This window comes from Anolis sagrei, chromosome 1 (genome assembly GCF_037176765.1).
Source record: "Anolis sagrei isolate rAnoSag1 chromosome 1, rAnoSag1.mat, whole genome shotgun sequence".
In the NCBI taxonomy this organism is placed as follows: Eukaryota; Metazoa; Chordata; class Lepidosauria; order Squamata; family Dactyloidae; genus Anolis; species Anolis sagrei.
In genome coordinates, this window is record NC_090021.1 from 290,815,612 (window position 1) to 290,841,722 (window position 26,111).

At 39.5% G+C, this 26,111-nt stretch overlaps 1 protein-coding gene across 1 annotated transcript in view; it reads right to left on the reverse strand.

Annotated features, from left to right (window-relative positions):
• EIF2AK4 (eukaryotic translation initiation factor 2 alpha kinase 4) overlaps positions 1-26,111 on the reverse strand; it is a 61,459-nt gene that overhangs the window by 14,297 nt on the left and 21,051 nt on the right. Inside the window, exons 13-29 of the mRNA XM_060760165.2 lie at positions 24,788-24,857; positions 19,125-19,208; positions 18,632-18,754; positions 16,036-16,140; positions 15,485-15,542; positions 13,575-13,654; positions 12,355-12,456; positions 11,738-11,788; positions 10,924-11,160; positions 8,929-9,004; positions 8,053-8,174; positions 7,784-7,833; positions 6,400-6,568; positions 4,879-4,995; positions 2,992-3,057; positions 1,024-1,194; positions 449-583 (exon numbers count right to left, since the gene is read on the reverse strand). Of these exons, the coding sequence (XP_060616148.2) occupies positions 449-583; positions 1,024-1,194; positions 2,992-3,057; positions 4,879-4,995; positions 6,400-6,568; positions 7,784-7,833; positions 8,053-8,174; positions 8,929-9,004; positions 10,924-11,160; positions 11,738-11,788; positions 12,355-12,456; positions 13,575-13,654; positions 15,485-15,542; positions 16,036-16,140; positions 18,632-18,754; positions 19,125-19,208; positions 24,788-24,857 (1,816 nt within the window). The remainder of the gene's footprint in view (positions 1-448; positions 584-1,023; positions 1,195-2,991; positions 3,058-4,878; positions 4,996-6,399; positions 6,569-7,783; positions 7,834-8,052; positions 8,175-8,928; positions 9,005-10,923; positions 11,161-11,737; positions 11,789-12,354; positions 12,457-13,574; positions 13,655-15,484; positions 15,543-16,035; positions 16,141-18,631; positions 18,755-19,124; positions 19,209-24,787; positions 24,858-26,111) is intronic.

Genomic DNA, 26,111 nt, shown 5'->3' on the forward strand with positions numbered 1-26,111 from the left:
TTGCAACCATTTCTATTCTGATTAAAGAGAACTGATATGTCAATTATCTCAAATCTGTTTTTATTTTAATCATGTTTTTTGTTTTAATTTATTGTTTTGCTTTGATGTTTGGTGAACATTTTGTCCCATGTGTAAGCCACCCCGAGTCCCTTTGAGGAGGTGTAGGTGGTGTATAAAACTTAAGTTATAATAATAATAATAATAATAATAATAATAATAATAGTGTATTGTCGAAGGCTTTCATGGCCGGAATCACTCAGTTCTTGTGGGTTTTTTCGGGCTATATGGCCATGTTCTAGAGGCCTCTAGAACATGGCCATATAGCCCGAAAAAACCCACAAGAACTGAATAATAATAGTAATTATTATTATTATTATTATTATTATTATTATTATTTCAAACACTTATGTCTTTTCATAACATAAAAGCTATGGAACTGTATACTCACCAGATGATCGTATCTGCCACCAGCAGCAAGAATGTCAGTTACCATCCTTTGTCGGCGTTTAATATAGGCAATAAATTGAAATATAATACCATTGTGCTGCTGTATTTTATAAACCAGTCCCAGGTTTATTGATACCTGTAAGATAAAATGCTTAGCTTTTTTATATTCTTAGTCATAGGAGACAGCTGGACAAAATAATTTAGACGCACGCAAAGAAAACACATAATAAAATAAAAGTATAATTGCAACTCCCTGAGTAAAGCATAATCCTGAAAAAACATCATACTACCATCTCCTGGCTAGCACTTCATCTGGCAATCCTTAGATTATCTTTTCAACTGGCAAACAATCTATCAAAATTCAAGTTCTCTACATCTTTTGTGTAAAAAATGTTTCATACCCCAAGCTTCCCAAAATTTGCTATGCTTTGCAAACTTATAAGATTTATAAGGCATAACATAAGCGCCTGCTTTTTAAATGATGTTTGAAGCTGAAGATATTCTTGTGCTGTGATTTAGTGATTTGCTCCATAAGCAACCTTAATTTAGTGGTATAATCCATTCCATTTTACAAACCTGTAACTTTATGCCAAACTTCTTTAATAAACCCACTGTTTCTTCTAGCTCTTTCATGCCCAGTTTTACCAACGCGGTGACCCCTGTTTTCTGCTTTAACATTGTGTTAAATAGTGGGGTTAGATCCTGCAGTTCTCCTTTTTGCTCAATAAATCTGTAGAGTCGAACAAGCTGAAAAGCAAGACAAGAGGGTTGACACATGTGGTACGTATGTATGAACTGCACCAAATTGAAGATGTGAACTGAAGGCAAAAACCAAAAGGAAAACTTCCATTTTAGAAATAAAATAAAGCAATTAAGTTTCTGATGATTAGAATATTGTAGAAGAGTCCAACAAGATATCTTATTATAGCATGAGCTTTTGTGAACTGCAGTCCATTTCATAAGATGAATGAGCCGTTGTACAAAATTTCAGGTATATATGACAAACAATAGAAATGACTAAGCTTGTGCATTTTAGCTGAACTTTGATCCGTTTCTGCTCGCCAGATTCCAGTAGACCCCCATATCAGTTTTTGCAAAAATGCGAGGGTAGCCAGATAGCTGTTTTTGTTCCGCAGCTGAAAAATACGGCTAGATCCAGCCCATTGGTAGCAATGAGGAACTTAAGAGGCTCCCCTTTCCATTCCTGGGACCCTTTTCTTTTTTCCCTTCAAGGGAGCCTGAGTTTCAGCAACAAGGTTAAGGAAGCAAGCATCGTTTGCATAAAACACGTCATGGCGTTCTTCTAGTCCAATTGGATCAACAGGCAGGGTTCACAAGGAAACCCTGTGCAAGGAGGAGCACATGGCAGCCTCTTTGCACACAGCATGCTCCCCAAAAGAGGAGGAGGAGCCGTGATCAGCTACCACATGGTCCCGTTATGGATAGGGAACCATGATGGCTGGGCCCCTGCCATTATGGCCATCTGAGCAAGCTGAAGAAGCCGGATTGGCCAAAGGAAAATGGCTAAAACAGATCTGCGCACAAGCCTAGAAATGACTATGCTGTCTATCTATCCTCCTCCTTCAGAATGGTGTACTCTATTTCTACTTTCTGTGTGCTTTTGAATGCTTTTATATTGTTTATAAGGTGTGGTTTAAATTTAATGATTTTTAAAATTATGTGTTAATTGTCTATCTCAGATTTTAGATGTCCTCCCTTTCTGTGATATAAATTCAATTTATGTTTATGTATATTTATGTCTGGCTGTTGGAGAAGGGTTGGACGTTTTCTTACTCAACCAAATCAGCAGGAAAGACGGTTTCCCTTTTGCTTTCCATCAAACAACAGAAGGGCTTGTGAGCTGATCATAGTTGCAAGAGTTTAGAAATCAGGGGCATTTTAGTCCCATTCTCTTGCCGTTACCTGCTTATCAATTACAAGTGTTCAATACCAATTTGCAGTCAGTAATGATAACAGGATCAGATTCTCAACAGGACCTCAAAAAATACGAATGGTTGTTCAGTCACATTTTTATACATAGAAAACATATTTAATGTCTAAAATATTATTCTGCAAATGTATATTGAAGTATTCCTGCTTTTCTTTTACATTACAGCTGAAATACATTAAGGAAGATTATGGTTATTTTTTTTGGGGGGGGGGGGTACTTTGAAAAGCTTGTTGAGTATCTCTTGTCCCAAATACTTAGGACCAAATATATTTCTGATATTTTGAATCCAAAATATGGGTCTCATTACATATATACAATGAGATATTTTGGAGATGTCTAAATGCAAAAATACATATTTTCAATAATTACTATCAATAAAGATTTACTTTCAACAGGGATAATAAATATAAAAGTCTAGTAAGCTTTCACAAAATAGTTAACTCCTCTTGCAAATTTGTAATATTGTGTATCAAAGAAAACCACGCACACATTGGGTCTATTTCTTAACCTTTCCTAAAACTGTTCAGGATTAAAGAATAGGACATAAATGACATCTATAAACGAGCCAAGTAAGATACTTTGAAATTACTTACACTATTGGATGACAAAGAAATATTGCAGAATTTAGCTTCCACTTCTCTTTTAGTTAGCTTCTCGGTCTGCAGCAAAATAAATGATCATTATACATTGTTAGATAGTCCCATGTTCCCAGCTCAATTTTAAAAATACATTCTACAAGAGTTAAATTTACATCTAATTACTCATAACTATTGAAATTTCATATAATCAGGCAGACTTGAAGTACACATTGGATATAGAACAACACTGGCCAACACACATTTTGGTTGCCTCAAATTATAGACCCATTTTTAGATATATTTGATGTGCTGATTCGAAAAATGACAGCAGTTTCCCTTTATCAATTCTAGTTTTTGAGATACAGAACACATGACATATACCAATCTTCATCTGCTTGCCCATACAAATTAATGATAACCATATCTAAGAAACTAGACCAGAGCTGATGCGGTCTATTCAATTCAATTTTCTGAATCAGTTTCCCAAATAATCTCAGGAACTGGCCTAAAAACAAGACACCAAGAAAAAAAACTGGCTGTGTTTTTAGGCCAGTATACCAATTATACACAATTACATATGTTTGCACTCTGGGACCTGAGACTCCTTTCTCTGCCCTTGGAAAAATGTTTGAAATTATTATAGTTTCACATAAGATTTGAACTAAGCTGAACCCAATTCTCTACCTTCTCCATTACTCCATGAACAGTTCCAAATCAAATTAGATTTGGAGTAAGTGGGAGAGATCATTCCTGTTCTAGTTCTATTGAAAGATACAGTTGAGTCAGAGGAATGATCCCATAATGTATGATTTTTCAACAAAAAAGGTTGAAATTTGTGTCAGAATACAGAGTGTAGGCAAAATGTTTTCTGTACCCTTGCTACAAATGTTCATCACAACAACAGTGATGCAGGGCCAATAAGCAAGACCCAATCCGGATGCAAATTGAATGTATATCTGTGGCACCTGATCTAGCAAGCAACACTTGTGTGGACCTCCCTACCCTCATCATAGCATCTAGGAAATATTATTGCACCACTGCCTCAATGTAGTTGGATGCTTTACCCAATATTCAACTTAAAATTATCCAAGACTGCTTGTAGAATGATGAAGGAATGCCCAAAAAAGTTAATAAAGGCACACGAGCAAGCCAGAAGCAAGATATCTCATTATATATATATGCAAATACAGGTATTCCAAATTGCAAAATATGGAAGATGTCTGGTCTCAAGCATTTCGGATAAGGGATACCTAACTTGTATATACTGTATACTGTTCCTTCATGTTGGAGATTTGGCTCTCTGTTTTAATGTTGTGATTTAAATATATGGTTAAACTAAATTAATTTGTGAATATCGTAATGATATCTCTAGTTATACGGTAAAGTAAAGGTTTCCCCTGACATTAAGTCTAGTTGTGTCCAACTCTGAGGGATGGTGCTCATCTACATTTTTAAGCTGAATAGCCAGTGTTGTCCGTAGATACCTCCAAGGTCATGTGGCCAGCATGACTGCACGGAGCGCCACTGCCTTCTGCAGAAGCGGTACCTATTGATCTACTCACATTTGCATGTTTGCAAATTGCTAGGCTGGCAAAAGTTGGGGCTAATAGTGAGAGTTCACCCCATTCCCTGGATTTGAACTGCCAACCTTTTGGTCAGCAAGTTAAGCAGCTCAGCGGTTTTACCCACTGCGCTATCAGGGGGGCCTATCTCTAGTTATACATTATAGCAAACAAGAAATTCATTTCAGAATTCATGTCCTTTTCCTACTTCTCTTTGTGGCCTTGGCGAACGGCGAACAACTAGTCTTTAGGCCCTTTAAATATCTGAAATAATTGTGCTGCAATGATTTGTGTATCTTGTACCTTTCTTCTGTAACTATTAAATAGATGAATGTCTTACCACAGCATCATAAAGAATGGTGTAAACCTGATTGAGTTTATCTTCAGGGATTCCACAATACACAAGGATAGCTTTCAGTAAGGCAGTGTGATTCAAGAAAATACTGTAATTTCTTTCCTAATAGGAAAAGAGTTTGGAACTGATTTTAATTGCTGTTTAAATGACAAAGATTCAAGTTTCAAAATTCAACTGTTTTCTAATACTTACCTCTTCCTACGACATAACAATGTGATTTCTCTATGAAAGGTGGACTACTAAAAAAAACATTCCAGAAAATGGTTGAAATACATGTTTCTTGAGGGTCAAGAAATCATGATGGAAAGAATCCCAGAGTTCTGAGAATCGTCATAGTTTGGGATTTATACTATGCAAATTGCATAGATGGTTGTGTAGCATAGAAAACATTTTCTGTGCAGGAAATAGAATTTTCTATACAGGACACAGTATTTCTGCAAAGTACTCATTTTTTAATGCAGAAAATGCTTTCTTCTGCAAAAAACAAAACAAAAAACTATGTGTACATTTTGAGCTGCATAAGGACCAAACTGCAAATAAAATCTGACAACTGTACAGAAAAACAGCAAAAATTATTGCTTCTTTCAAAAAGCAATAGGTGCAAGTGTGGTGCAGTGGTTTAAATGTTAGATTATGACCCTGGAGACCAGAGTTCAAATCCCCACTTAGTCATGGACCCACTGGGTGAATTTGAGCCAGTCACACTTTCTCAGCTTCAGAGGGAAGCAATGGCAAATCCCCCAGAACAAACTCAAACCCTGCTACCCAATTATAATAAAGCTCCAAACCCACCTTGCATAGTATTTCTATTTTTCACAACAAACAGGAAGGACTAGAGAAGCATGTGGCTACCTCTCCATAGCTAGAGACTCAATGACTACAGTAACACTAGAGACCAGAAGACCTGACAGATCTTACTATGAAGATCACCACTGTGTATCTGTTTGCTACAAAGCAAAGAATGGCCAGGACAGGTAGCATCAGTAATGTACAATATGTTTGGGGTAGGGAGTTTGGATGGAAACAATACCAACCTCCAGAGCACATGAGAAAGAACATCCACATGCATAAGGGGCATGTAATGTACGTCTATTTCTAATACAGTTCTGGCTAAGGTCTCTAAAATGCATAACTGACACTGGTCTGGTTGCTGCATTTTGCACTAGTTTCATCTTTCAAAAAATTAGAAGACTTTGTGAAAAATAAGCTTTGAAGACATTATTTTCAGAATACCTACACACACAGTTTTATCCTGTTCTTTAATTTATGTATTCATACAAAATTTGATATACAACATACATACATGTGATTCTGAAATATTTCCATCTATGCCTTGTCTAGTTACTTGTGTTGTCCACTCCTCTTTTAACAGTCTTTAAAGAAGGCCATATAGATGTATTGATATCATTTGAGAAAAACAGTATGTTATGTAAAAGGGAGGAGCAAGGGCTGCTTCTTTTATATTATACACCTATATAACTTTGGCAGAAAATGAAAAACATTTACCTGCAACACAGGAAATTCTTGGATTATTTCAGAAATTGTGTAGATTGTTTCCGCAATGGGTAAAAAACTGTTGCCAGCAGGAGTGATGATATCAAATGCACATTCTAAGAGCTCTCGAGGATGACATCGGTCTAATTTCCGAGGCCTGAAAACCCTCTCGATGCAATATCTGGGTAGAAGGATGTGAATACTTATACATATATATCCATTTTTATTTTATTAATCACTCTACCAGTGGTTCCCAACCTTTGGGCCTTCAGGTGTTTTGGACTTTAACTCTCAGAAATCTCAGCCAGCTTATAATCTGTTAGGAATTGTGGGAGGTAAAGCTCAAAACACCTGGAGGCCAAAATGTTGGGATTGGTGCATCTACCCCAGTTCTGCCTCCCACAATTGGCCTATAAACTTCAAAGGGCTTAACAATAGCATGATGCCAGCTATAATACCTCAGGGAGATACAATCCAAAAAGTAGCTTTTGAAAGCTCTGTGTCCCAAATGAGAGGTAGTGAATTTGTTGGACTCTAATTACTAGGCATGGGCAATCCATGGTTCTAAATACTTACAAAACTAAAGTTCTGGTGGTGAAAACTAGGGGCGCTGGCGCTTTGCTTCTACAGTGTTACTAAAGTTCTAGTGGTGAGAATTTCCGAACTCTAACAAAACTTCCAAAATTTCATTATTATTTCATCATTGGCAATTTTTATGATAGACCCAATTAGGAACTGCCATTTATAATGAAAATTTGAAAGTTTTGTTAGACTTCTGAAATTTTCACCACCAGAACTTTGACAATACTGTAGAAGCAAAGCACAAGTGCCTCGTAGTTTTCACCACTAGAACTTTAGTTTTGTAAGTACTTTAGAACCATTGAGAACCATGGATTGCCTATGCCTACTAATTACCAATAACAACAGCCAGTTGAGCCAATGGTCAGACATGATGGAAGACCATTATGATGAACTTCATCTATACCCCACAGTTCCTCCAAACTGGAATGCAAGGCAACTCGCAAATTAAACTGAGTATAACACAGTTCAAAACATAGAAAGCGCATTATAAGCACAGAATCAAACTACTAGCTATATTAAAATAATTTAACATACATACTTTAAAATGACAAACAGCATGCTGATATCCAAAGACATCTAGAGGACCAGACCTTTCTCATCTCTGACTTAAATAATATCCTTCCCAGTCCTATAATTTGAGTTATTCATTGTAAAGGGAGATGGCTGATAGAAGGAACTATATGATGCAAAAATATGCTCTGCCAGGGAGCTTTTCAGTTTTAATTTTTAAAAAAGATACAAAATATAAACATGTGGGTATTCCATCTCAATCAAGTTTTCAATGAGAAATATATTTCCTGGATGGTTGACTCACCTTTTTATGTTTGTTATGTTATTTCTAGCTACAAATCTTGCAAAGGGAATCTGAAAAAATAAAAAATTTAAAAAGCTGAGTATAAATGCAAAATATGCAAATAAAATATATTTTATATAAATTATTTTCTAGCAAATATAGTAACCTGTATAAATTAAAGGAAACAAGGTGTCAGATTATACATGTTTGGTGCCTATCTGAATTTCTGGACTAGCTCAAAAATGGAAAGAAGAAAGCTTAGTCAGAACTGTTAAGGTCCCTGTACTTACTCTAAGATCATAAGGAAGCATCACTAGCATGCCACTGTGATCCATCAAATATGAAACTTCACTGTGTTCATACAGTTTTCTGTTCCTAGGCATTAGTAAAGGTGTGTGCAGCTTGATGGCCCCTGTTCAAAGCAAGTTGAAATCCAGTTAATTCCATAGTACTAGCAGGAAAGTAATATTTATTGAAGAAATTTCAGAAAACTAATTTATTTCACATAATATTCTATTTTTTCAAACAACAACATTCTGTGTTGATTATTTGGTAGTCCTGCCTCATGTACAGAGGAAGAATTGTTTAAAGCTACAGACTATGTGGTTGTTGTTGCCTGTTGCCAGTCAAAAAATATTTAGCTGCTTGTACTCCTTCTATTTTTATCAGTTTTGTACTTATTTATGAAAATCTTTTGATATGAAATAAATACAAGTTTTGGGTTATTTCCTGGAATAGTCAGTTTTTTGAACATTTTGCTAAACATTTTAATTCTCTTTGTGTTGACTTTCTTGGAATCACAAGAAGCATCTAGATACTAGTTTGGAATAGTTCACCCAACACAGCCATGCAAAAATAATGCCAGTGTGCCCTGGAGATGACATCAACTTTACCACTCACAATAAGTAAAGAATAAGTCAGTAAACTTAACAAAATCAATCTGCTGAGCGAAAACTGAGGATCACAACAAACATTTTGGCAGTGATATGTGACTAGTAAAAGAAATTGTTCATTTTTTAATTTACTGACTTATAGAAGAACTTTAAAAAATCTTGAAGATTATCGGTGTACTCACATTCCAGCAGTCCACCTTTCACAAAGGAGAAGCAAATGATGGTAGAAATATGAAATCAAACAAATCAATCAAATCATATAAATGTACCTACCATGTCTTTTAAAAATCCGGCTGATGGTCTCACACACGTGCTGTTGAATCTTGGTTGTCCGAACTGGAAAGCTACCCTAAAGGCAAATAAGTAATAGTTCAACTCAACACAGGGGGGGGGGGGGGGGGAAGAAAATGTTCCCACTGCCACAATGTGAGGAAGCAAATCAACAAACAGTGTATTCATTCAGTGCTTCATTTATCTGAAACTGAATCCAATAATCCAGCCTGATTGGAAGGCTTTGGTCTCCTGTAAGGGAGTAATGTCCACTAATTCACCCCTGAGGCTGCAACTTTCCAAAACACATCCATTATGATCCCAGAATCCCACACCCAAAGAGAGAGAGAGAGAAAAAAAACCTCCAATAGCACCTGGATTGCTGAGAAGAGGAAAGCAACTAAACTTCTGGGCTTTACAAAGAAGTACTTTTGGAGTTAACAATGCAGGAGGGCTTGTGTATCTGAATTTTGGGTGCATAAACTTAATTTTATTCTTTGTTGTTGTTTTCTATTGTTACAATGTTGTTTTACTTTGTTTTACACTGTTATGTATTTTAATGTGTTACATTTTAACTGTCTTGACTGGGCTTGGCCCATGTAAGCCACCCCAAGTCCCTTCCGGGAGATGGAGGCGGGGTACAAAAATGAAGTTGTTGTTGTTGCTGCTGCTGTTGTTATTGTTATTAGTATTATTATTATCTGCATTAAAGCAGGATGACCCTGATTCAATTGTTGTGACTCAATGCAATGGAATCCTTGGATTTGTAGTTTGGTGAGGAACCAGCACATTTTATCAGAAAAGGCTCAAGGGTTTGTGAAACTACAACTCTCAGGATTCCATGGCATTATAATAATATCAACACTTTATTCATATTCTGCTCTATTTCCCCAAGGGGACTCAGAACGGATTACAACATACACAAATAGGCAAATGTTCTATGCCTTTTAATACAGTGAAATAAAAAAGACACAAATACAAAGAACAAAGGTAATGGCTTCCCCTTTCATCTCCAGCCTCTGGAGGCAGTGCTCAACTCCGGCCACTGGGAGGTGCTCTTTTTTCGTTTTCCAAGCCAAGGAGCCTGTTGTCCACAGACATTTCCTGGTCGCATTGAGGGCATGGCTGCATGGGCCATTAGCTTCCTAACAAAGCAGTACCTATTGACCCCCAGCTTCGAACTGTAAACCTTTAGGTCAGCAGATTCAACAGTTCAATGGTTTAACCCGTTGCACCACTCTGTGCAATTGGTTATTATAACCATGATAGTTCAAGTAATAACAACAACAACAACAACAACAACTTTATTTATAGACCGCTCTATCTCCCCAAGGGGACTCAGGGCAGTTTACACACAAAAAGGCAAACATTCAATGCCCAAGAAATACAAATATAAATATATTAAGTGGTGTCAAATTGCACTCGTTTCACAGTGTAGATGCACCCTTGGGCAGGTGGGAGGTTGAATGAATGCACTGCAAGGGCCATATTTTGTCTAGTCCAGTCCAATTATCCATTGCGTTGTTATTAGAAAATAAGCTTGTCTTTTGTGGCATCCTGAAGCCTTGATAAATTTTTATCTGATATATGCTTTCCTGGACTCCAATCTACTTCACCTGGGAACTGAAATCTACAGGCATTTATATCCTCAGTCCCCCTCCTTTGCTAGTCTTTCATGTGCCACAAGATGCTATTACAAGATATTATTACTCTTCCCGGAACATAGCACCTCTCCTCCAAATATGTCCCTGTACAATTGTCAGTGGTATGAGGCATTCCAGAACAAATTTATTCACCCACACATTGTTCTTGAGAGTCTACGCACACAAATCTGAGCTATTAAACTAAAGCATTCAGGTCTCTGTAATATCCAAAGCTATTCCAATAAATTGGGTTGCGGAATTACCAAGCCAGTTATAAATGCTCATACAGATGCTACAACTGTAATTTGTTAAATATATATAGAGAGAGAGGGAGTGAGAGGGAGATAGAACAAACCTTGAGGATATCACTGTCATATGTATAATCTATTGCAGGAGAGATTCGCTGTGAGAATATGTGGCCCATCATTGTCCGGTAAGCTTTTCCATCCACATTTGCTAAAGTGTGATGAAGTACTTCATGAAGCTCAGACTCCTCCATCTGAGGAGGTGGAAGATGTTCACTTTTTAAAAGCTCCATAGCAGTTGGTCGTTTTGAGGGATCATGGTTCAACAGCCAGGTAATAACCAGTTTCTAAAAACCAAGCCAAAATACACAGGTATAATTTAACCACCAAAGCGTTTTGTTTTTATTGGTTTTGCCTTCCAATATAAAAGTATCTGTTTAATTTTAACATCAGCCTATCTCATTTGCCATTTGCTCCAAAGGGCAGCATAAATTAATATTTCAGAAACATGCTATAGAAACCTACAGCCTGCTGAGGATTCCAGTATATCTTAAAAATACTTCCATGTTAAAGGTAAAGGTAAAGGTAAAGGTAGTCCCCTGACATTAAGTCTAGTCATGTCTGACTCTGGGGTGTGGTGCTCATCTCCATTTCTAAGCCGAAGAGCCAGCGTTGTCTGTAGACACCTCCAAGGTTATGTGGCCAGCATGACCGCATGGAGCGCCGTTACCTTCCCGCCGGAGCGGTACCTATTGATCTACTCACATTTGCATGTTTTCATGTTAGGAATGTACTATTTCCTGTTACTTTTTTTGTTTCGGGAGTCTTACAGTAATTTCTTAGGCATGTATTAATTTGAAGCAAAGAATGGGACAATAATAATTGCATTTTTAAGATAGAATAACTGTTAAAGATAAAAAATACCTGCTTTGCGTTTTTCACTTCATCGAAGTCTTTTGGAAATTCAATAAAAGGCTGAGAATAAAATAAATCAGAATCAGTCATGGACATAGCTATGGAAGATTTGGATCCCTAGAGCTGGAATGTTTTATTGGCTTTCATAACAATAATTTTGAGAATCTTAAACAAGTCTCACAGATTTTATTTTAATACAGAGATTTTATCACTGTCAAAGTTCCCATTTCAAAAACACTGTCAGTTGATATACTTTTTGTGAGTTTCTGAACTATCATACAATACCAATAATGCATGAAAAATTAATTTTGGCAGCACAATTTCAAGAATTTGTATTCCAAGAAAGTAACTTTCTAAACGATACATATGCTACCTGCTGATGATATTTTTGGCCTAAGTACATGCCAAAGCCATTACAAAAATATGTACTTTATATACCCCTTTTCAAGAAAATTTTAGTGACCTGGGCTGTCATTTGTAAGATCTGATTTAGGTGGTTTTATATACACCTAAATACACATATTTTGTGTTTTATGCACAAAATAAATCTTCTAGAACTGCTGGTTTGGGAGGGTTTCTGTTACTAAACAACATCTGACAAGAAATCATAATGCTTTTATACATACATTCCTTAACTGACTGAGGACAAAGATCCTTTCAGATGCAGTGGCCAATGGATGGTAGGACATCTCAAAGAATATTATCCCCAAACTGAAGAGGTCCACTTTCTAAAAGAAGACAATTGAAGTAAGAAGTTATTTTTTAAAAAGATAAAAGTTATTTATTTCTGCCAAATTGGCATCAACCACTTTTAGCACTTGCAAAATGAGCTTAGGTGCCTTTTGAGAATCATTACTGAAATGCTTTTCTGAATTCTCAAGAATGCAAATATAGAAGCACTGAAGAAGCAGAAGCATTGAAGCAGTATTTTGCTTCCATTCTGTTTTTGTATATTAATGTATGAAGTAGCAATTAGGTGAGATCCAAGGGTTCCCATGTGCAAGACTTTTTTATTTTGTGTGTCAAAAGCATTGCATAAAATAGTTTATCTTAATTGGATAAAATAGTTTATCTAAAACTGATAAAATAAAGGGATCACAAGTTGCTGGATAGTTTTAGACCAAAAACAGACCACAGTAACTGCATTGTCTGTAGCCTCAGACAATTCTTCCTCTGTGCATGAGGCAGGGCATTGTGGGTAAGCATACAGATGCAGGTGTTTCTTCTGCTACACAGTCGCACAAGGTGGAGGATTCTTCTAGGTAGTGTCATTTGCCAGATTGTCCTTTGATCTGCCAACTCCACTTCTGAGCATGTTCAGGGACTTCAGAGTTGCCCCTTCCTGATTTGCTCCTGGAGGAAGACCCTCATGGGGGGCCATCCAGTTGGAATTGCCTGATTTTGCTGCCGACAGAGATATTCTTACTGTTGCTGGAGGAACATTTACAGAAGTACTGGTTCTCATAAAACTTTTCCTTGATTGAAGTCTACTGGGAGGAAGCTGGTAGCCATATAGTGAGTGGCTTTCACGGTGTTCAACCTTATTTCTCTCACAATTGGCAGCAATTTCCCGTCGCACATCGGGGGGGGGGGGGGCAATGCCAGCTAACTTGCAGAATCTATCAACAAGTGTAGGTTAAAGACATTCTGTGATTTTTCTACATGTCTGCATTGCTTTACATATGCAAGACTGATGCATATGTACATAATCATGAAATGTGTATGCCATAAATCCCTTTTTAAGGGCTCTTATTTGCATTAAATACTACTCTAAGAGTGTATAATAATATTTTGATACAATACAGAGTTTCTTTGGGAGGAATATAATGTCCAAAGGGACTTTTACCTGATTATAAGTCGATTTAGTATTTCCTTGGACTTCTGGGCTCACATAAAGAGCTGTGCCAACCATTCCTGTTAAGTTACCTGTTGACAACAATGTTAGTTACCAATTACTTTAAAGAAATATTGAGAAACAGAGCAAAAACTATTCATTTTTAAACTTGAAAACTGAGTTATTTGGTGAGCTTGGTTTTATGCAGTTGCCCAACTGGTGATATTTCTCCAAATATGTATGAAACTACCTCTATCTCAGTGGTTCTCAACCTGGGGTCCCCAGATGTTTTTGGCCTTCAACTCCCAGAAATCCTAACAGCTGGTAAACTGGCTGGGATTTCTGGGAGTTGTAGGCCAAAAACATCTGGGGACCCCAGGTTGAGAACCACTGCTCTATCTCATCTCCCTCACATCACTTTCTAAGATATGAACATCTATTTGATTCCCATATACTATCTAAAATACTGTGACATCTTCCTTTAGAATTCAAGCAGTCATTACTAAATATTCTGTGTGCCACAACTCTTCATACTCAAGTTTCTCAGTACACTCATATTAGTGTTAGATGAAGCTGTTGCTTTGTTTCTTACTGCAAGACCATTTTTGTTATGTTCCCAACTGCGTTTATTAGAATCAAAAGTAGGAAATTTTGCCTGGTAAGCTGAAGTAACTTAAGTACCATTGCATTCAAATGCTAGAGTTGCTGAGACAGAATTGCTAGGAATGAGGAGTGTCCCTATGAAATGCCTTCGGGCTGGTGGACAACCATGTTGAGGATTACAAAGTCCCTGAAAATATTCTGATTTAAATAGTGTTTGAGGCACAATGGAGCTGTCTGCATAACTTACAAACAGCATATACAGTTAAAAATATATACATTTGAAACACAGAGACAATTTAAAGTTGGAACTGGGCTGGGACAGCCATAACTAGAAGCTTGGCGAATCCTGCTAAAGGAGCTCATCAAGTTTAGGTTCTATTTTCAAGAATCAAGGAATGCATAAGGTCACAGAAGTTTCACTGTGCTAATAAAATGGCTAGGGGGAAAAACTGGAGAACACTCGAGCACAAACAGGCAAGTATCTAATAAGGAATATTATATGACTTCTAATTGTATAGAGCAGCACTTTCTAAACTGTGTGTTGTGACACGTTAGTGCGTTGGCTGCAATGTGTAGGTAGGTGGGTGTGTCACACAAGCATAATGAGAAACCTCAGAGTCCATGTGAAATAAGCAATAAATCATATATTTTTAAAAAATACAAACGAAAGATTTACTGAGATATGCTGTGTCCCCATACATTTTGCTATTGCTATTTATGTATGTGTTTGTATTTCTTATAAGGAGTTGGTTTAACCTCCAGCTTACTAGTAAAACTGAATTACTGTGGTGCAAAATGATGCGTGTCTAAAAGGTGTGTCATCAACATGAAATGATTGGAAAGCCCCCTCTACACTGCCATATAAAATCTAGATTATCTACTTTGAATTAGATTATATGGCAGTGTAGACTCATATAATTCAGTTCAAAGCAGATAATGTGGATAATTTGCTAACCTGGATTATATGGCAACGTAGAAGGGGCCATAGCAGCAGTTAATGGAGTCATTAATGTTCAAAACAGGTGAAATGTTTGAATCTCTAGGGCAAAATATATAAGAAGTATGAGCATTGACAGGAATGTCTTTAAAAATTTATACTTGAAAAACATTGAGAAAATACAGGAGTTAAATATCAGTCATTGGAAATCAGGATGAGCTTAGAAATTAAAAAAAAAAGATTCTGGTCAACTTTCAGTGGCCAAGTGATATCTGAATCCTGATTTTGGCTTCTGAAGGTAATCATGTTAGTGCAGACAATATTCTTTGATAGCTGTTCTGTTTAAGCACCAGAAGGGAATAATAATCTTCTTTATACATACCAGAAGGATCACTGTTACCCAAAAGATCATCTGAAGCTCCTTCTTGTTTAGTGTCTGCCTGAAAAAGAAACCCCAGAAAACTTGGTTACAAGCACCCAAGTTTCAGATATTTGATGGTTCAAAATGAAAAATGTTCCAGTATCTATGCACTAAGTGGTACATCAGGTATGGGTTAGGGTTATGTGCCAACTAGCCTACCTTATTGTACTTATGAAGATAACAGGTGAGAGTGTTATCTAGCAATGATATTTCCAAAATAGTTTGAATTATAATTTTGCAATTTAATTTTCCTTAGAAGGCTAGACTGACCTGCTTTTTGGTTTCCTTCTGCTAACAGGTAAAAATCCTTTTAACAAACAGTCTTTGGGCAATTCTTTAATTGTTCCAGATGATTCATTTAGTGCTTTAGTTTTATTCTCACCACTAAAGTATTTTATACTGCATAGGTATTTTTTTAAAAAAAATAGTACTTCTAAAAATACCCTGTCTGTGAGTCACCTGTGACATTGCTATGATGAGTGAAAGATGGGAGGCTAAACAAAGAGACTTACCGCATATGCTGGGTGATCTGTAGCCAAACCAAAGTCACCAATTTTCACATGATCTTCAGAATCTAAAAAAATGTTGACAGGTTTCAGATCTCGGTGAATCATACCCTTTTGATAAAATAAGACAAAGTGTGACATATGAGAGTTGGCATGGACACAAATCACATTTCAAAATATGGTTTGGGGGTGACAGAACACAAGTCGCCCCACTCATTAAGAGCTGCAGGGGACAATTTTGTACAGTCCTTAATGGTGGTGGAAGAATCATTGGATTAACTGGATGTAACAAAAGGCCTGTGGATCTCCCTGACACCAGAGCCCTCTTATCACATTTTGTTGTTCCAGTGAGAGTTTTGTGTCATCTTCTCTCTTCTTTGACATGTCTTTATCTATTATATTCAATTCTACTGTTTTAAGCAGGTTTTTTTTTCACTTCACTTTAATAATATAACATGGAGAATAGTACTGGCTCTATTACAATTCAAGAAACCCAAATTGATATTACTGTCCAATGCAAATGCGGGTATTAATCCAGATATGTAAAAATAATCTTGGAGGTTTTAGGTTATGAGAAAAAAAACCAACAACATGACATCTGTGTCTTTTTCTTCTTTATCCACATCAAATTTAGTAAAAATACAGTGAGGATGCCAACAACAAGTGGTGTGATGGAGGAATTTTTCCAACTGTTTGGAAAAATTTGATGGGCAACATGAAAGGTCACACTTCAAAAAAAAAGGTTGCCAAAGCAACGTTGGTGCATGAAACTTCCCAATTGGATGCTGACCGATACACTATGACCCATGTATCCATTAGACTTGTGCACTGCATTTGTTTTATTTCAGTACCTCCAGGAGCTCGTAACAGTAAGGATCCCTCCTGGTATGAAAACCTGTAGCAATTAATAGGGTAGGAGGAGCCAAGATCAGTTCCAAGCAAGCAGGAACCGATCTTGGCTCCTCTTACTCTATTAGGCATCACAGCTGAATATTTTTTATTTTCCTTTATTTTTCTGATTCTTTTTATTTAATGGGACTGACTGGGAGTTGGGGACCTGAGGTACAGTGGGTGGGGTGCACACGCATTTGAGAGCTTTTACCCTTTTTGCTCCTTTTTCTCCTCCCCTACCTCTCCTTCAGAAAATACTTCTAAAAGATACTAATTATTATTATTAATACTAATCCTATCAAACCAAAAGAGAAGTCTACCTCTCTTCTAGAGTAGAAAGTAAAAACAGCTTTAAGGAAGATAGCATGAACCAGGAAACTGATAAAATATCCACTGCTGAAATCTAGGCCCAGATCTATTGTTCAGCCATGAACCTCAGTGTGTGAGCTTGGATTAGTTACTTTCTTTCATCCTAAAATATTATTTATTTATTTATTTAATGCACTTATTAACCGCCATTCTCAGCCCATAAGGGCGACTCATGGCGGTGTACAGTACACATAAAAGACAGTTACAAAATCCATTTCAACAACATATAAACAATACACAACTTACAGACTACACTAAAAATCCGCTTCGTCTCTTAGTAGAATCATAGCCAATCTCATATTCCTTGTTCCATTCCAGTTCTCATTACCATATTGTCTTGCTGTTAGCACTTAATTAAATGCCCTCTCGAACAGCCATGTCTTAAGGCTTCTCCGAAAGGACATGAGGGAGGGCGCCTGTCTGATGTGAGCAGGGAGAGTGTTCCACAGCCGGGGGGCCACCACCGAGAAGGCCCTCTCCCTCGTCCCCGCCAGCCGCGCCTGTGACGCAGGCGGGACCGAGAGAAGGGCCTCCCCAGACGATCTCAAGGTCCTCGTGGGCTCGTAGGCCAAGATGCGGTCGGAAAGGTATTTTGGGCCGGAACCGTTTAGGGCTTTGTAGGCCAAGACCAGCACCTTGAATTGAGTCCGGTAGCAAATCAGCAGCCAGTGGAGCTGGGACAACAAGGGCGTTGTGTGCTCCCTGCCACCCGCTCCAGTTAGTAACATGGCTGCCGCATGCTGAACCAGCTGAAGCTTCCGGGCCGTCTTCAAGGGCAGCCCCACGTAGAGAGCGTTGCAGTAATCCAGGCGGGATGTGACAAGAGCGTGTACCACCGTGGCCAAGTCAGACTTCCCGAGATACGGGCGCAGCTGGCGCACAAGCCTGAGCTGTGCAAATGCTCCCCTGGTCACCGCTGAAACCTGGGGATCCAGGCTCAACGATGAGTCCAGGGTCACACCCAAGCTGCGAACCTGCGCCTTCAAGGGGAGTGCGACCCCATCCAGCACAGGCTGTAACCCTATATCCCGTTCGGCCTTGCGACTGACCAGGAGTACCTCTGTCTTGTCTGGATTTAATTTCATCCAGACAAGACAGCGGCCAGGCACCGGTTCAGGACCTCGACAGCCTCCTTAGTAGCAGGTGGGAAGGAGTGACAGAGTTGGACATCATCTGCGTACAGATGACACCGCACCCCGAAACTCCGGATGATCTTGGGGAAATATCCTCAAGTGTACTTAAATAATGAAGGCAAGAGCAAGATAGGACTATAATTAGCAAATAAATAAAAACCAAAGGAACATAATTTTAATTAAATATGCATGCCATAAATATGACTAACCTTTTCATGAATATAGGCTAATCCATCCAGAATTTCCCGAAAAAGCCTCCAAAGGCGACTGGTGTCTTCATACAAGCCTTGATCAATGGTGTCTCTCAAAGTACTCTTTTCACAATATTCCATCTTCAGACGAAAGAAGAAACAGTTGAAATAGAGGTAACTGCACCCACTTTGTAGCTCAGTTTAGTAATGAAACTACTCTTTTAAGCCTATCCTTTTTACTGGTATGTGATGCTTTACTATTTGTTATTAAATGGTATTTTATATTTGAATGTGTTTGTTAAACAATCAGATTTGAAATGGGATGAGAGAAGTATAAAATAAACAATTGTGCTTTAAGATTCATTCAGAAATCACCAGCTTCCAAATAAATATTAGATGCCGATTTTTTCTTTTACCTTTGTAATCTCATTCCTCCTTACTCTAGAAATCTGAATGAGCAAGCTTTCTAACTGAGCAGCTCTCTGCAACCAGGTGTCAAAGAATTTCTAACCTGAATGTAGAGATAATGCAAGGTTTGAACCTCTGCTGTTCCATTTCCTTCACTATGGCTATCCTTTCCCTTGCAGTCTTCATCCTGTGTTAGAGAAAAAACAAAAGAACAAAACATTACATTAAAAATGTTTTTGATGCATGTAGTATTCTGAATAAATGTATCTTTTATTTTATGGAAACAGGGAAAGGGAAGGGAGCATAATAATATCATACACAGGAATGCTGATTTTTTTTTCTCGTTCAGAAAGGAAACTGAGGTGAATACTTAGGGAGAACTCATACCTAGAATTCAGTCATAAAAGTCCTTGGCTAAATCTTCCAATGAGAAATTAAACCAAGAAACCATATAAAGCAAGATAACTATATGGTTTCTTGGTTTAATTTCTCATTGGAAGATTTCTCATTACCCCCAGGCAAACTGTGGATGCCTTCCCCCCTTAAGAAAAGTATTTGAAGCTTTCCTTTGGTTTGCATGACTTTTTCCATAATGTCCAATTTTTCATCTTTTATATATTAATGTACCTATATAATCTGAAAAGTATAAGTGACAACAAGAAAATTAAAACACTTAAGTCACCAAAACAATTTCAAATGTATTATTATTGTTGAGAGTTGCTGGCAGGCCACTGTAAGAAATAGTTTGGACCATCTTCCCAGATCTCCCAAAGTAAGATGCAAGTGGCATACACTTCCAATGAAGTACTTATGCAGAATATTGACACTCTCATTACCTTTCGGGAAGTCTACAATTTAATTACAAAAGGCCCCTGGTTTGATTCAAGGACCACCTGGGAATCCTAAAATCCATGGTAAAATAGTGTTCATTACATAAAATGAACAAAATCAAAGTTTACTTTTTAATAATAATAATACTTTATTACTACACCGCCCCCTCTCCCCAAGGGAACTCAGGGCAGTTTACACACAAAGAAGGCAAACATTCAATGCCCAAAAAGAAATATAACATAGTACAAAATAATAACAACTAAGAACTAAATGCATGAAAAAATTGAATGTCAAAAATGAAAAACATTTTCAGGGACAGAATAGGGATTCTGTTAGTGTACCGTCCACCTCGCTGCACTACAGTCTCCCTACCTGAGCTAGCGGGGGTGGTCTCGAGCCTGGCGGTGGAGTCCCAACGGCTTCTTGTGCTGGGGGACTTCAACATCCATGCCGAGGCAACCCTCACAGGAGCGGCTCAGGACTTCATGTCCGCCATGGCGACCATGGGGCTGTCCCAACGAATAACTGGCCCCACCCACTGTGCTGGACACACATTGGACTTGGTCTTCTGCCAGGGATGGGAGCAGGGTGGCGGTGTGGAGGAGTTGTCTATCTCTCCGTTGCCATGGACCGACCACTTCCTGATCAGATTTAGGCTCACTGCGCCCCCTAACCTCCGCAAGGGTGGAGGATCCATTAAGATGGTCCGCCCCAGGAGGCTTATGGATCCGAATGGATTCCTGACGGCTCTTGGGGAGTTTCCCGCCACCTCGGTAGGTGACCACGTCGAGGCCTTGGTCGCTCTCTGGAATGGGGAGATGACCAGGGCAATTGACTGGATCGCTCCGGAACGTCCCCTCTCAAGTAACCGAGCTAAACCAGCTCCTTGGTTCACTGAGGAGCTGGCAGCGATGAAGCGAAGGAAGAGGGTACTAGAGAGCGTGTGGCGCTCAGACCCAAGCGAGCCAAATCGAACATGGTTTGTGTCCTTTCTAAGGGCATATGCCGCGGCAATAAAAGCCGTAAAGAAAACTTTCTTTGCGGCCACTATTGCGTCTGCAAAAAACCGTCCGGCGGAGCTGTTTCAGATTGTCAGAGGTCTTTTAACTCCCCCTATCTCAGGTGGGAGCCCTGACAATTCGGCCACGCGCTGTGAAGCATTTGCTCGGTTCTTTGCAGACAAAGTCGCTTTGATCCGCTCTGGGCTGGACGCCACATTAAATGCAGTCTCCGTGGATGTGACACAAGCACCTGCTTGTCCTATTTTGTTGGATTCTTTTCAGTTTGTGAAGCCCGAGGATGTGGACAAGATACTTGGAGGAATGAGACCCACCACGTCCATCCTAGACCCCTGCCCATCCTGGCTTCTGAAGGAGGCCAGAGGGGGATTGGCCGAGTGGGTAACGGTGGTGGTTAATGCCTCCCTTCGGGAAGGCAAGATTCCAGCGAGCCTAAAACAGGCTGTTATAAAGCCGCTGTTGAAGAAACCATCACTGGACCCCACCAAATTTGACAACTTTCGGCCTGTTTCCAATCTTCCCTTTCCAATCAAACCTCACAACTCCAGGTATTCTTGAGAGACACGGATTATCTGGATCCGGCACAGTCTGGTTTCAGACCGGGACATGGTACCGAGATGGTCTTGGTCGCCTTAGTGGATGATCTGCGCCGGGAGCTAGACAGGGGGAGTGTGTCCCTGTTGGTGCTCCTGGACCTCTCAGCGGCCTTCGATACCGTCGACCACGGTATTCTTCTGGGGCGCCTTGCAGAGATGGGTCTTGGGGGCACTGCTTTGCAGTGGCTCCGGTCATTTCTGGAGGGTCGTACCCAGAAGGTGTTACTGGGGGACTCCTGTTCAACACCACAGCCGTTGACCTGTGGGGTTCCTCAGGGCTCCATCTTGTCCCCCATGCTGTTTAACATCTACATGAAGCCGCTGGGTGAGATCATCCGGAGTTTCGGGGTGCGGTGTCACCTGTACGCAGATGACGTCCAACTCTGTCACTCCTTCCCACCTGCTACTAAGGAGGCCGTCGAAGTCCTGAACCGGTGCCTGGCCGCTGTAATGGTCTGGATGAGGGTGAACAAACTGAAACTAAATCCAGACAAGACAGAGGTACTCCTGGTCAGTCGCAAGGCTGAGCAGGGTATAGGGTTACAGCCTGTGCTGGACGGGGTCGCACTCCCCTTGAAGGCGCAGGTTCGCAGCTTGGGTGTGACCCTGGACTCGTCGCTGAGCCTGGATCCCCAGGTTTCAGCGGTGACCAGGGGAGCATTTGCACAGCTTAGGCTCGTGCGCCAGCTGCGCCCGTATCTTGGGAAGTCTGACTTGGCCACGGTGGTACACGCTTTGGTCACATCCCGCCTCGACTACTGCAACGCTCTCTACGTGGGGCTGCCCTTGAAGACGGCCCGGAAGCTTCAGCTAGTCCAGCGGGTGGCAGCCATGTTGCTAACAGGAGCAGGGCGCAGGGAGCATACAACGCCCTTGCTGTCCCAGCTCCACTGGCTGCCGATTTGCTACCGGGCCCAATTTAAGGTGCTGGTGTTATCCTACAAAGCCCTAAACGGTTCCGGCCCAAAATACCTTGCAGACCGCATCTCGGCCTACGAGCCCACGAGGACCTTGAGATCATCCGGGGAGGCCCTTCTCTCGGTCCCGCCTGCCTCACAGGCACGCCTGGCGGGGACGAGAGAGCGAGCCTTCTCGGTGGTGGCCCCCCGGCTGTGGAACACCCTCCCTGCTGAAGTTAGACAGGCGCCCTCCCTTATGGCCTTTCGTAGGAGCCTGAAAACATGGCTCTTCGAGTTGGCCTTCAATGGAGTGCCATATCATTGGAAATGATGACCGGAATGGACTACGACTATGAAATCGACTATGACCCCAGGATATGACGAAGCGGATTTTTAGTATAAGTATGTGTTATGTAGTAGTAGATTGTTGTGTACTGTCTTGATTTATTGTAAACTGTCTTTTCTATGTTGTTGTTCACCGCCACGAGTCGCCCTAGGGCTGAGAGTGGCGGTCAATAAGTGCAAGAAATAAATAAATAAATAATAAATAAAACAGGGTACAGAAACAAGAGTACCTTAATACATAGTCATAGTCAACATTAAAACATTAAAACATCTGTCACAATTGAACAATTAAAATATATCAACACTGGCTGTTGTAGTTATTATTTAAAATCTACCAGTGTGACCACGGGGTATAAATAAATCAGCCAAACCTTCTAATGGCTTTGGTCTAGAATATCCTAGTCCTCCATTCCATAAGCCAAAGTGCAAAAGTGAACTTTATGGGGGGTTTTTTGAAGGAGAAGAGGGTGGGGGCCATTTTTATGTTTTGGGAGGGAGAGTTCCAGAACGGGGAGCAATCACGGAGAAGGCCTCCTTTCTCGTTCCCAACAACCATGCTTGTGACAGAGGTGGGACCGAGAGCAGGTCCCCCTCCTCTGACAGCAATGCACGAGGTGATCTATATAGAGAGATGCAGTTAGACAAATACACTGGACCTGAACTATTTAGGGCTTTACAGTTAATGACCAACACTTTGTAATTGCAGCTTCCGAACTATCTTTTTGGAACTCTTTGAAGATATTTTGAGCTAAGAAATGTTATTGTTTTCGTTGTTGTTGTTGTTGGCTACAGAATCTGTGGGTATGGAGGGCCACCTGTATTTAATTTGTACTTTTTCAACAGGCTGGATTTTGCTGGTAATGTTTTCCTTTCCTGATCCAATCCCAATATATGCTGAGCAGCAGCTAAACAAATTATTTTGGGCATCACTGATTGCCTCTCTCTTTTTCTCCATAAGTCATCATGGGTCTTTTGGAGAACTGTCTGCCTCTATGAATTTTCCTTTCTTTTTATTACCTCCTTGTTTATTGCTGCTACTATTTTAATATTAAAGTAACTGTTAAGTAGCAGTAAGGAAAGACAAAGCTTTAAAGGAAATTGAGGAAATAAGAGGTACACAAAAATAAAAATAGGGAGAGAGTAAGATACTTGTCCAACTGGCAATGCAGGAAAATTGAACTGTCTGGGGAAAGAGAAGAGCCAATAGATGCAATTGCCTCAGTAATTGGTATGAGGAAAAAGCCCATGCATAAGCGGATTGTGCTTCTATGCCATCTATATTTCAAAATCCAAAGGAAACCACAGCTGCTGCCCTGGCACGAGAACAAGGATTTGATCCCAATAAATTACTAACAGTGCCTATTTTGTACATTTGTATTGCACAAGAAAATTGCAGGGAGGGGGAAAAAACAATTGAGTAAATTGTCTAGATAAATGATATTTAATTAAAGTACAGTCAGTCCTTCACATTCACATTCAAGCAGGGCCCCTGTAAAATTGGAAAATGAAGAAATCTGCAGTTTTTAACTGAACATCTATTTATGAATTTCTAGGTCCTCCAGCATGACTCTATGGAAGCTGAACACAGAATCACAGAGGAGGACCTGGATTTTCCCAGAGGAGTTTTTTCCCTAATACTTTCTGGGTTCTGTAGCATATCTCAAGGAAGGTGACCACAAGATCACACTGGAGAATACTAGAGAGAACATTTTAATCAAATCTGTGAATAACCAAATCTGCAAAAAACGAAACCACAAATGTGGAGGGACAACTGTAGTAACACAACAGTGACCACTTTAATCCCCTAACACTTTGATACAGGTGCTAATTGTGACTAGTAAACTGACTATCAAGTCAATTCTAAGATCTCTGAGCAACCTACTAGACTGATCTTGTCTCTGTACCTGCCTACTATTTTGGACATTAAGTGGAAACTGACATGACTATGAAACACAGGATGACACACTGGTTCACTGTACTTCAAGAGAGGCAGAATACAAACACCAGTCATCTTACAAATTTGTGAGAAGAGGATTAAATAATACTTTTACAGCAATTACATCAATATTTATTTACCGTTGTATGATTTTTGCTGTTGTCTTCTTCATGATCGAAAATGATATCACTTTCAGAGTCTGCTGCTGGCCTAAATCAACAAACACAAGCAGAAAAATCAAAGTCTTTTCAAACAAACTATGTCCCATCAAAATCTGAATTCCAGCAGAAGGCTATGACTGAATACTTGGTAATGGGCCATTGGAATTAAGATTTTCACTCAGTTAAATTAAAATTTAATTGTGCTTCTGGTATACTAATTCTAAATATTTTAGATATAAAATTGTTATATTATAAGGTATATAATTTTAACTTATATAATTGTTACAACTGTAGTTCTAAGTGCATTGTAAACCACTCTGTGATAGATATTATAAAGGGTGGTTTATAGTATCTAAGTTTGCTGTTGTTTTGTGTCATCAAGTTGACTCCAACGTATAGCAACTCCTTCCAAGGGTTTTCATGGCAAAGTTCATTCAGATGAGGGTTGCCATTGTCTTCCACTCAGCAGGTTAAACCACCAGCTGCAGAACATCTTGCCAATCAAAAGGTCGACAGTTCAAGCCCATGTTGGGATGAGCTCCCAACCATCAGTCCAGCTTCTGCTCACCTAGCAGTTTGAAAACAGCAATCTGAGTAGATAAATTGGTACCGCTTTAGTGGGGAGGTAATAAAAGGCACCCAAGCGGACATGCCGGCAATTTGATTGGGAGAGCGTCTAAGAACAACAAAGCTCCTCGGCATGGCAGATGGAGCAACAGCACACACCCCGCCCCCCGGTGGTTGGAGTCGAGCACAGCTTCCAGATGATGGAGGTGGGAAAAGATGGGAAGCCTTTGTTTATGTACTATCTGTCTTTGTTAATTATATAATGGCATTAAAAGTTTGCCATATATGTGTATCGTAATCTGCCCTGAGTCCACTCGGGGGAGATAGTGGAATATAAATAAAGTATATTATTATTATTATTATTATTATTATTATTCCATGAGTTTAAATATTTCCTATAAAAATATAAAAGAAATGCTAATTGTTTTCCTTTCCATGATTCCTTTCCACAGCATCCAAGCACATTCTTTTCTGTATTTGATGATAAAAGTGGCATTTCTGACTAAAACATCCCATATTTTATACCTACTGATGATACAAGAATTGATTCTCACTGACCTTTTTCTGGAAGTACCAAAAATCCTGACAGAGCTGAAAGACAGTCTGGGAGACAATCCAAGGGGATGGGGAAGTGGCACCAAAAATACTCTCTCCTTCCCCTTGCAGTCATGGAGACTTCCAGGGAATTATAGTCCCTTTGCAAACGGACCTTCCATTTATGGAAGAACAAACCAAA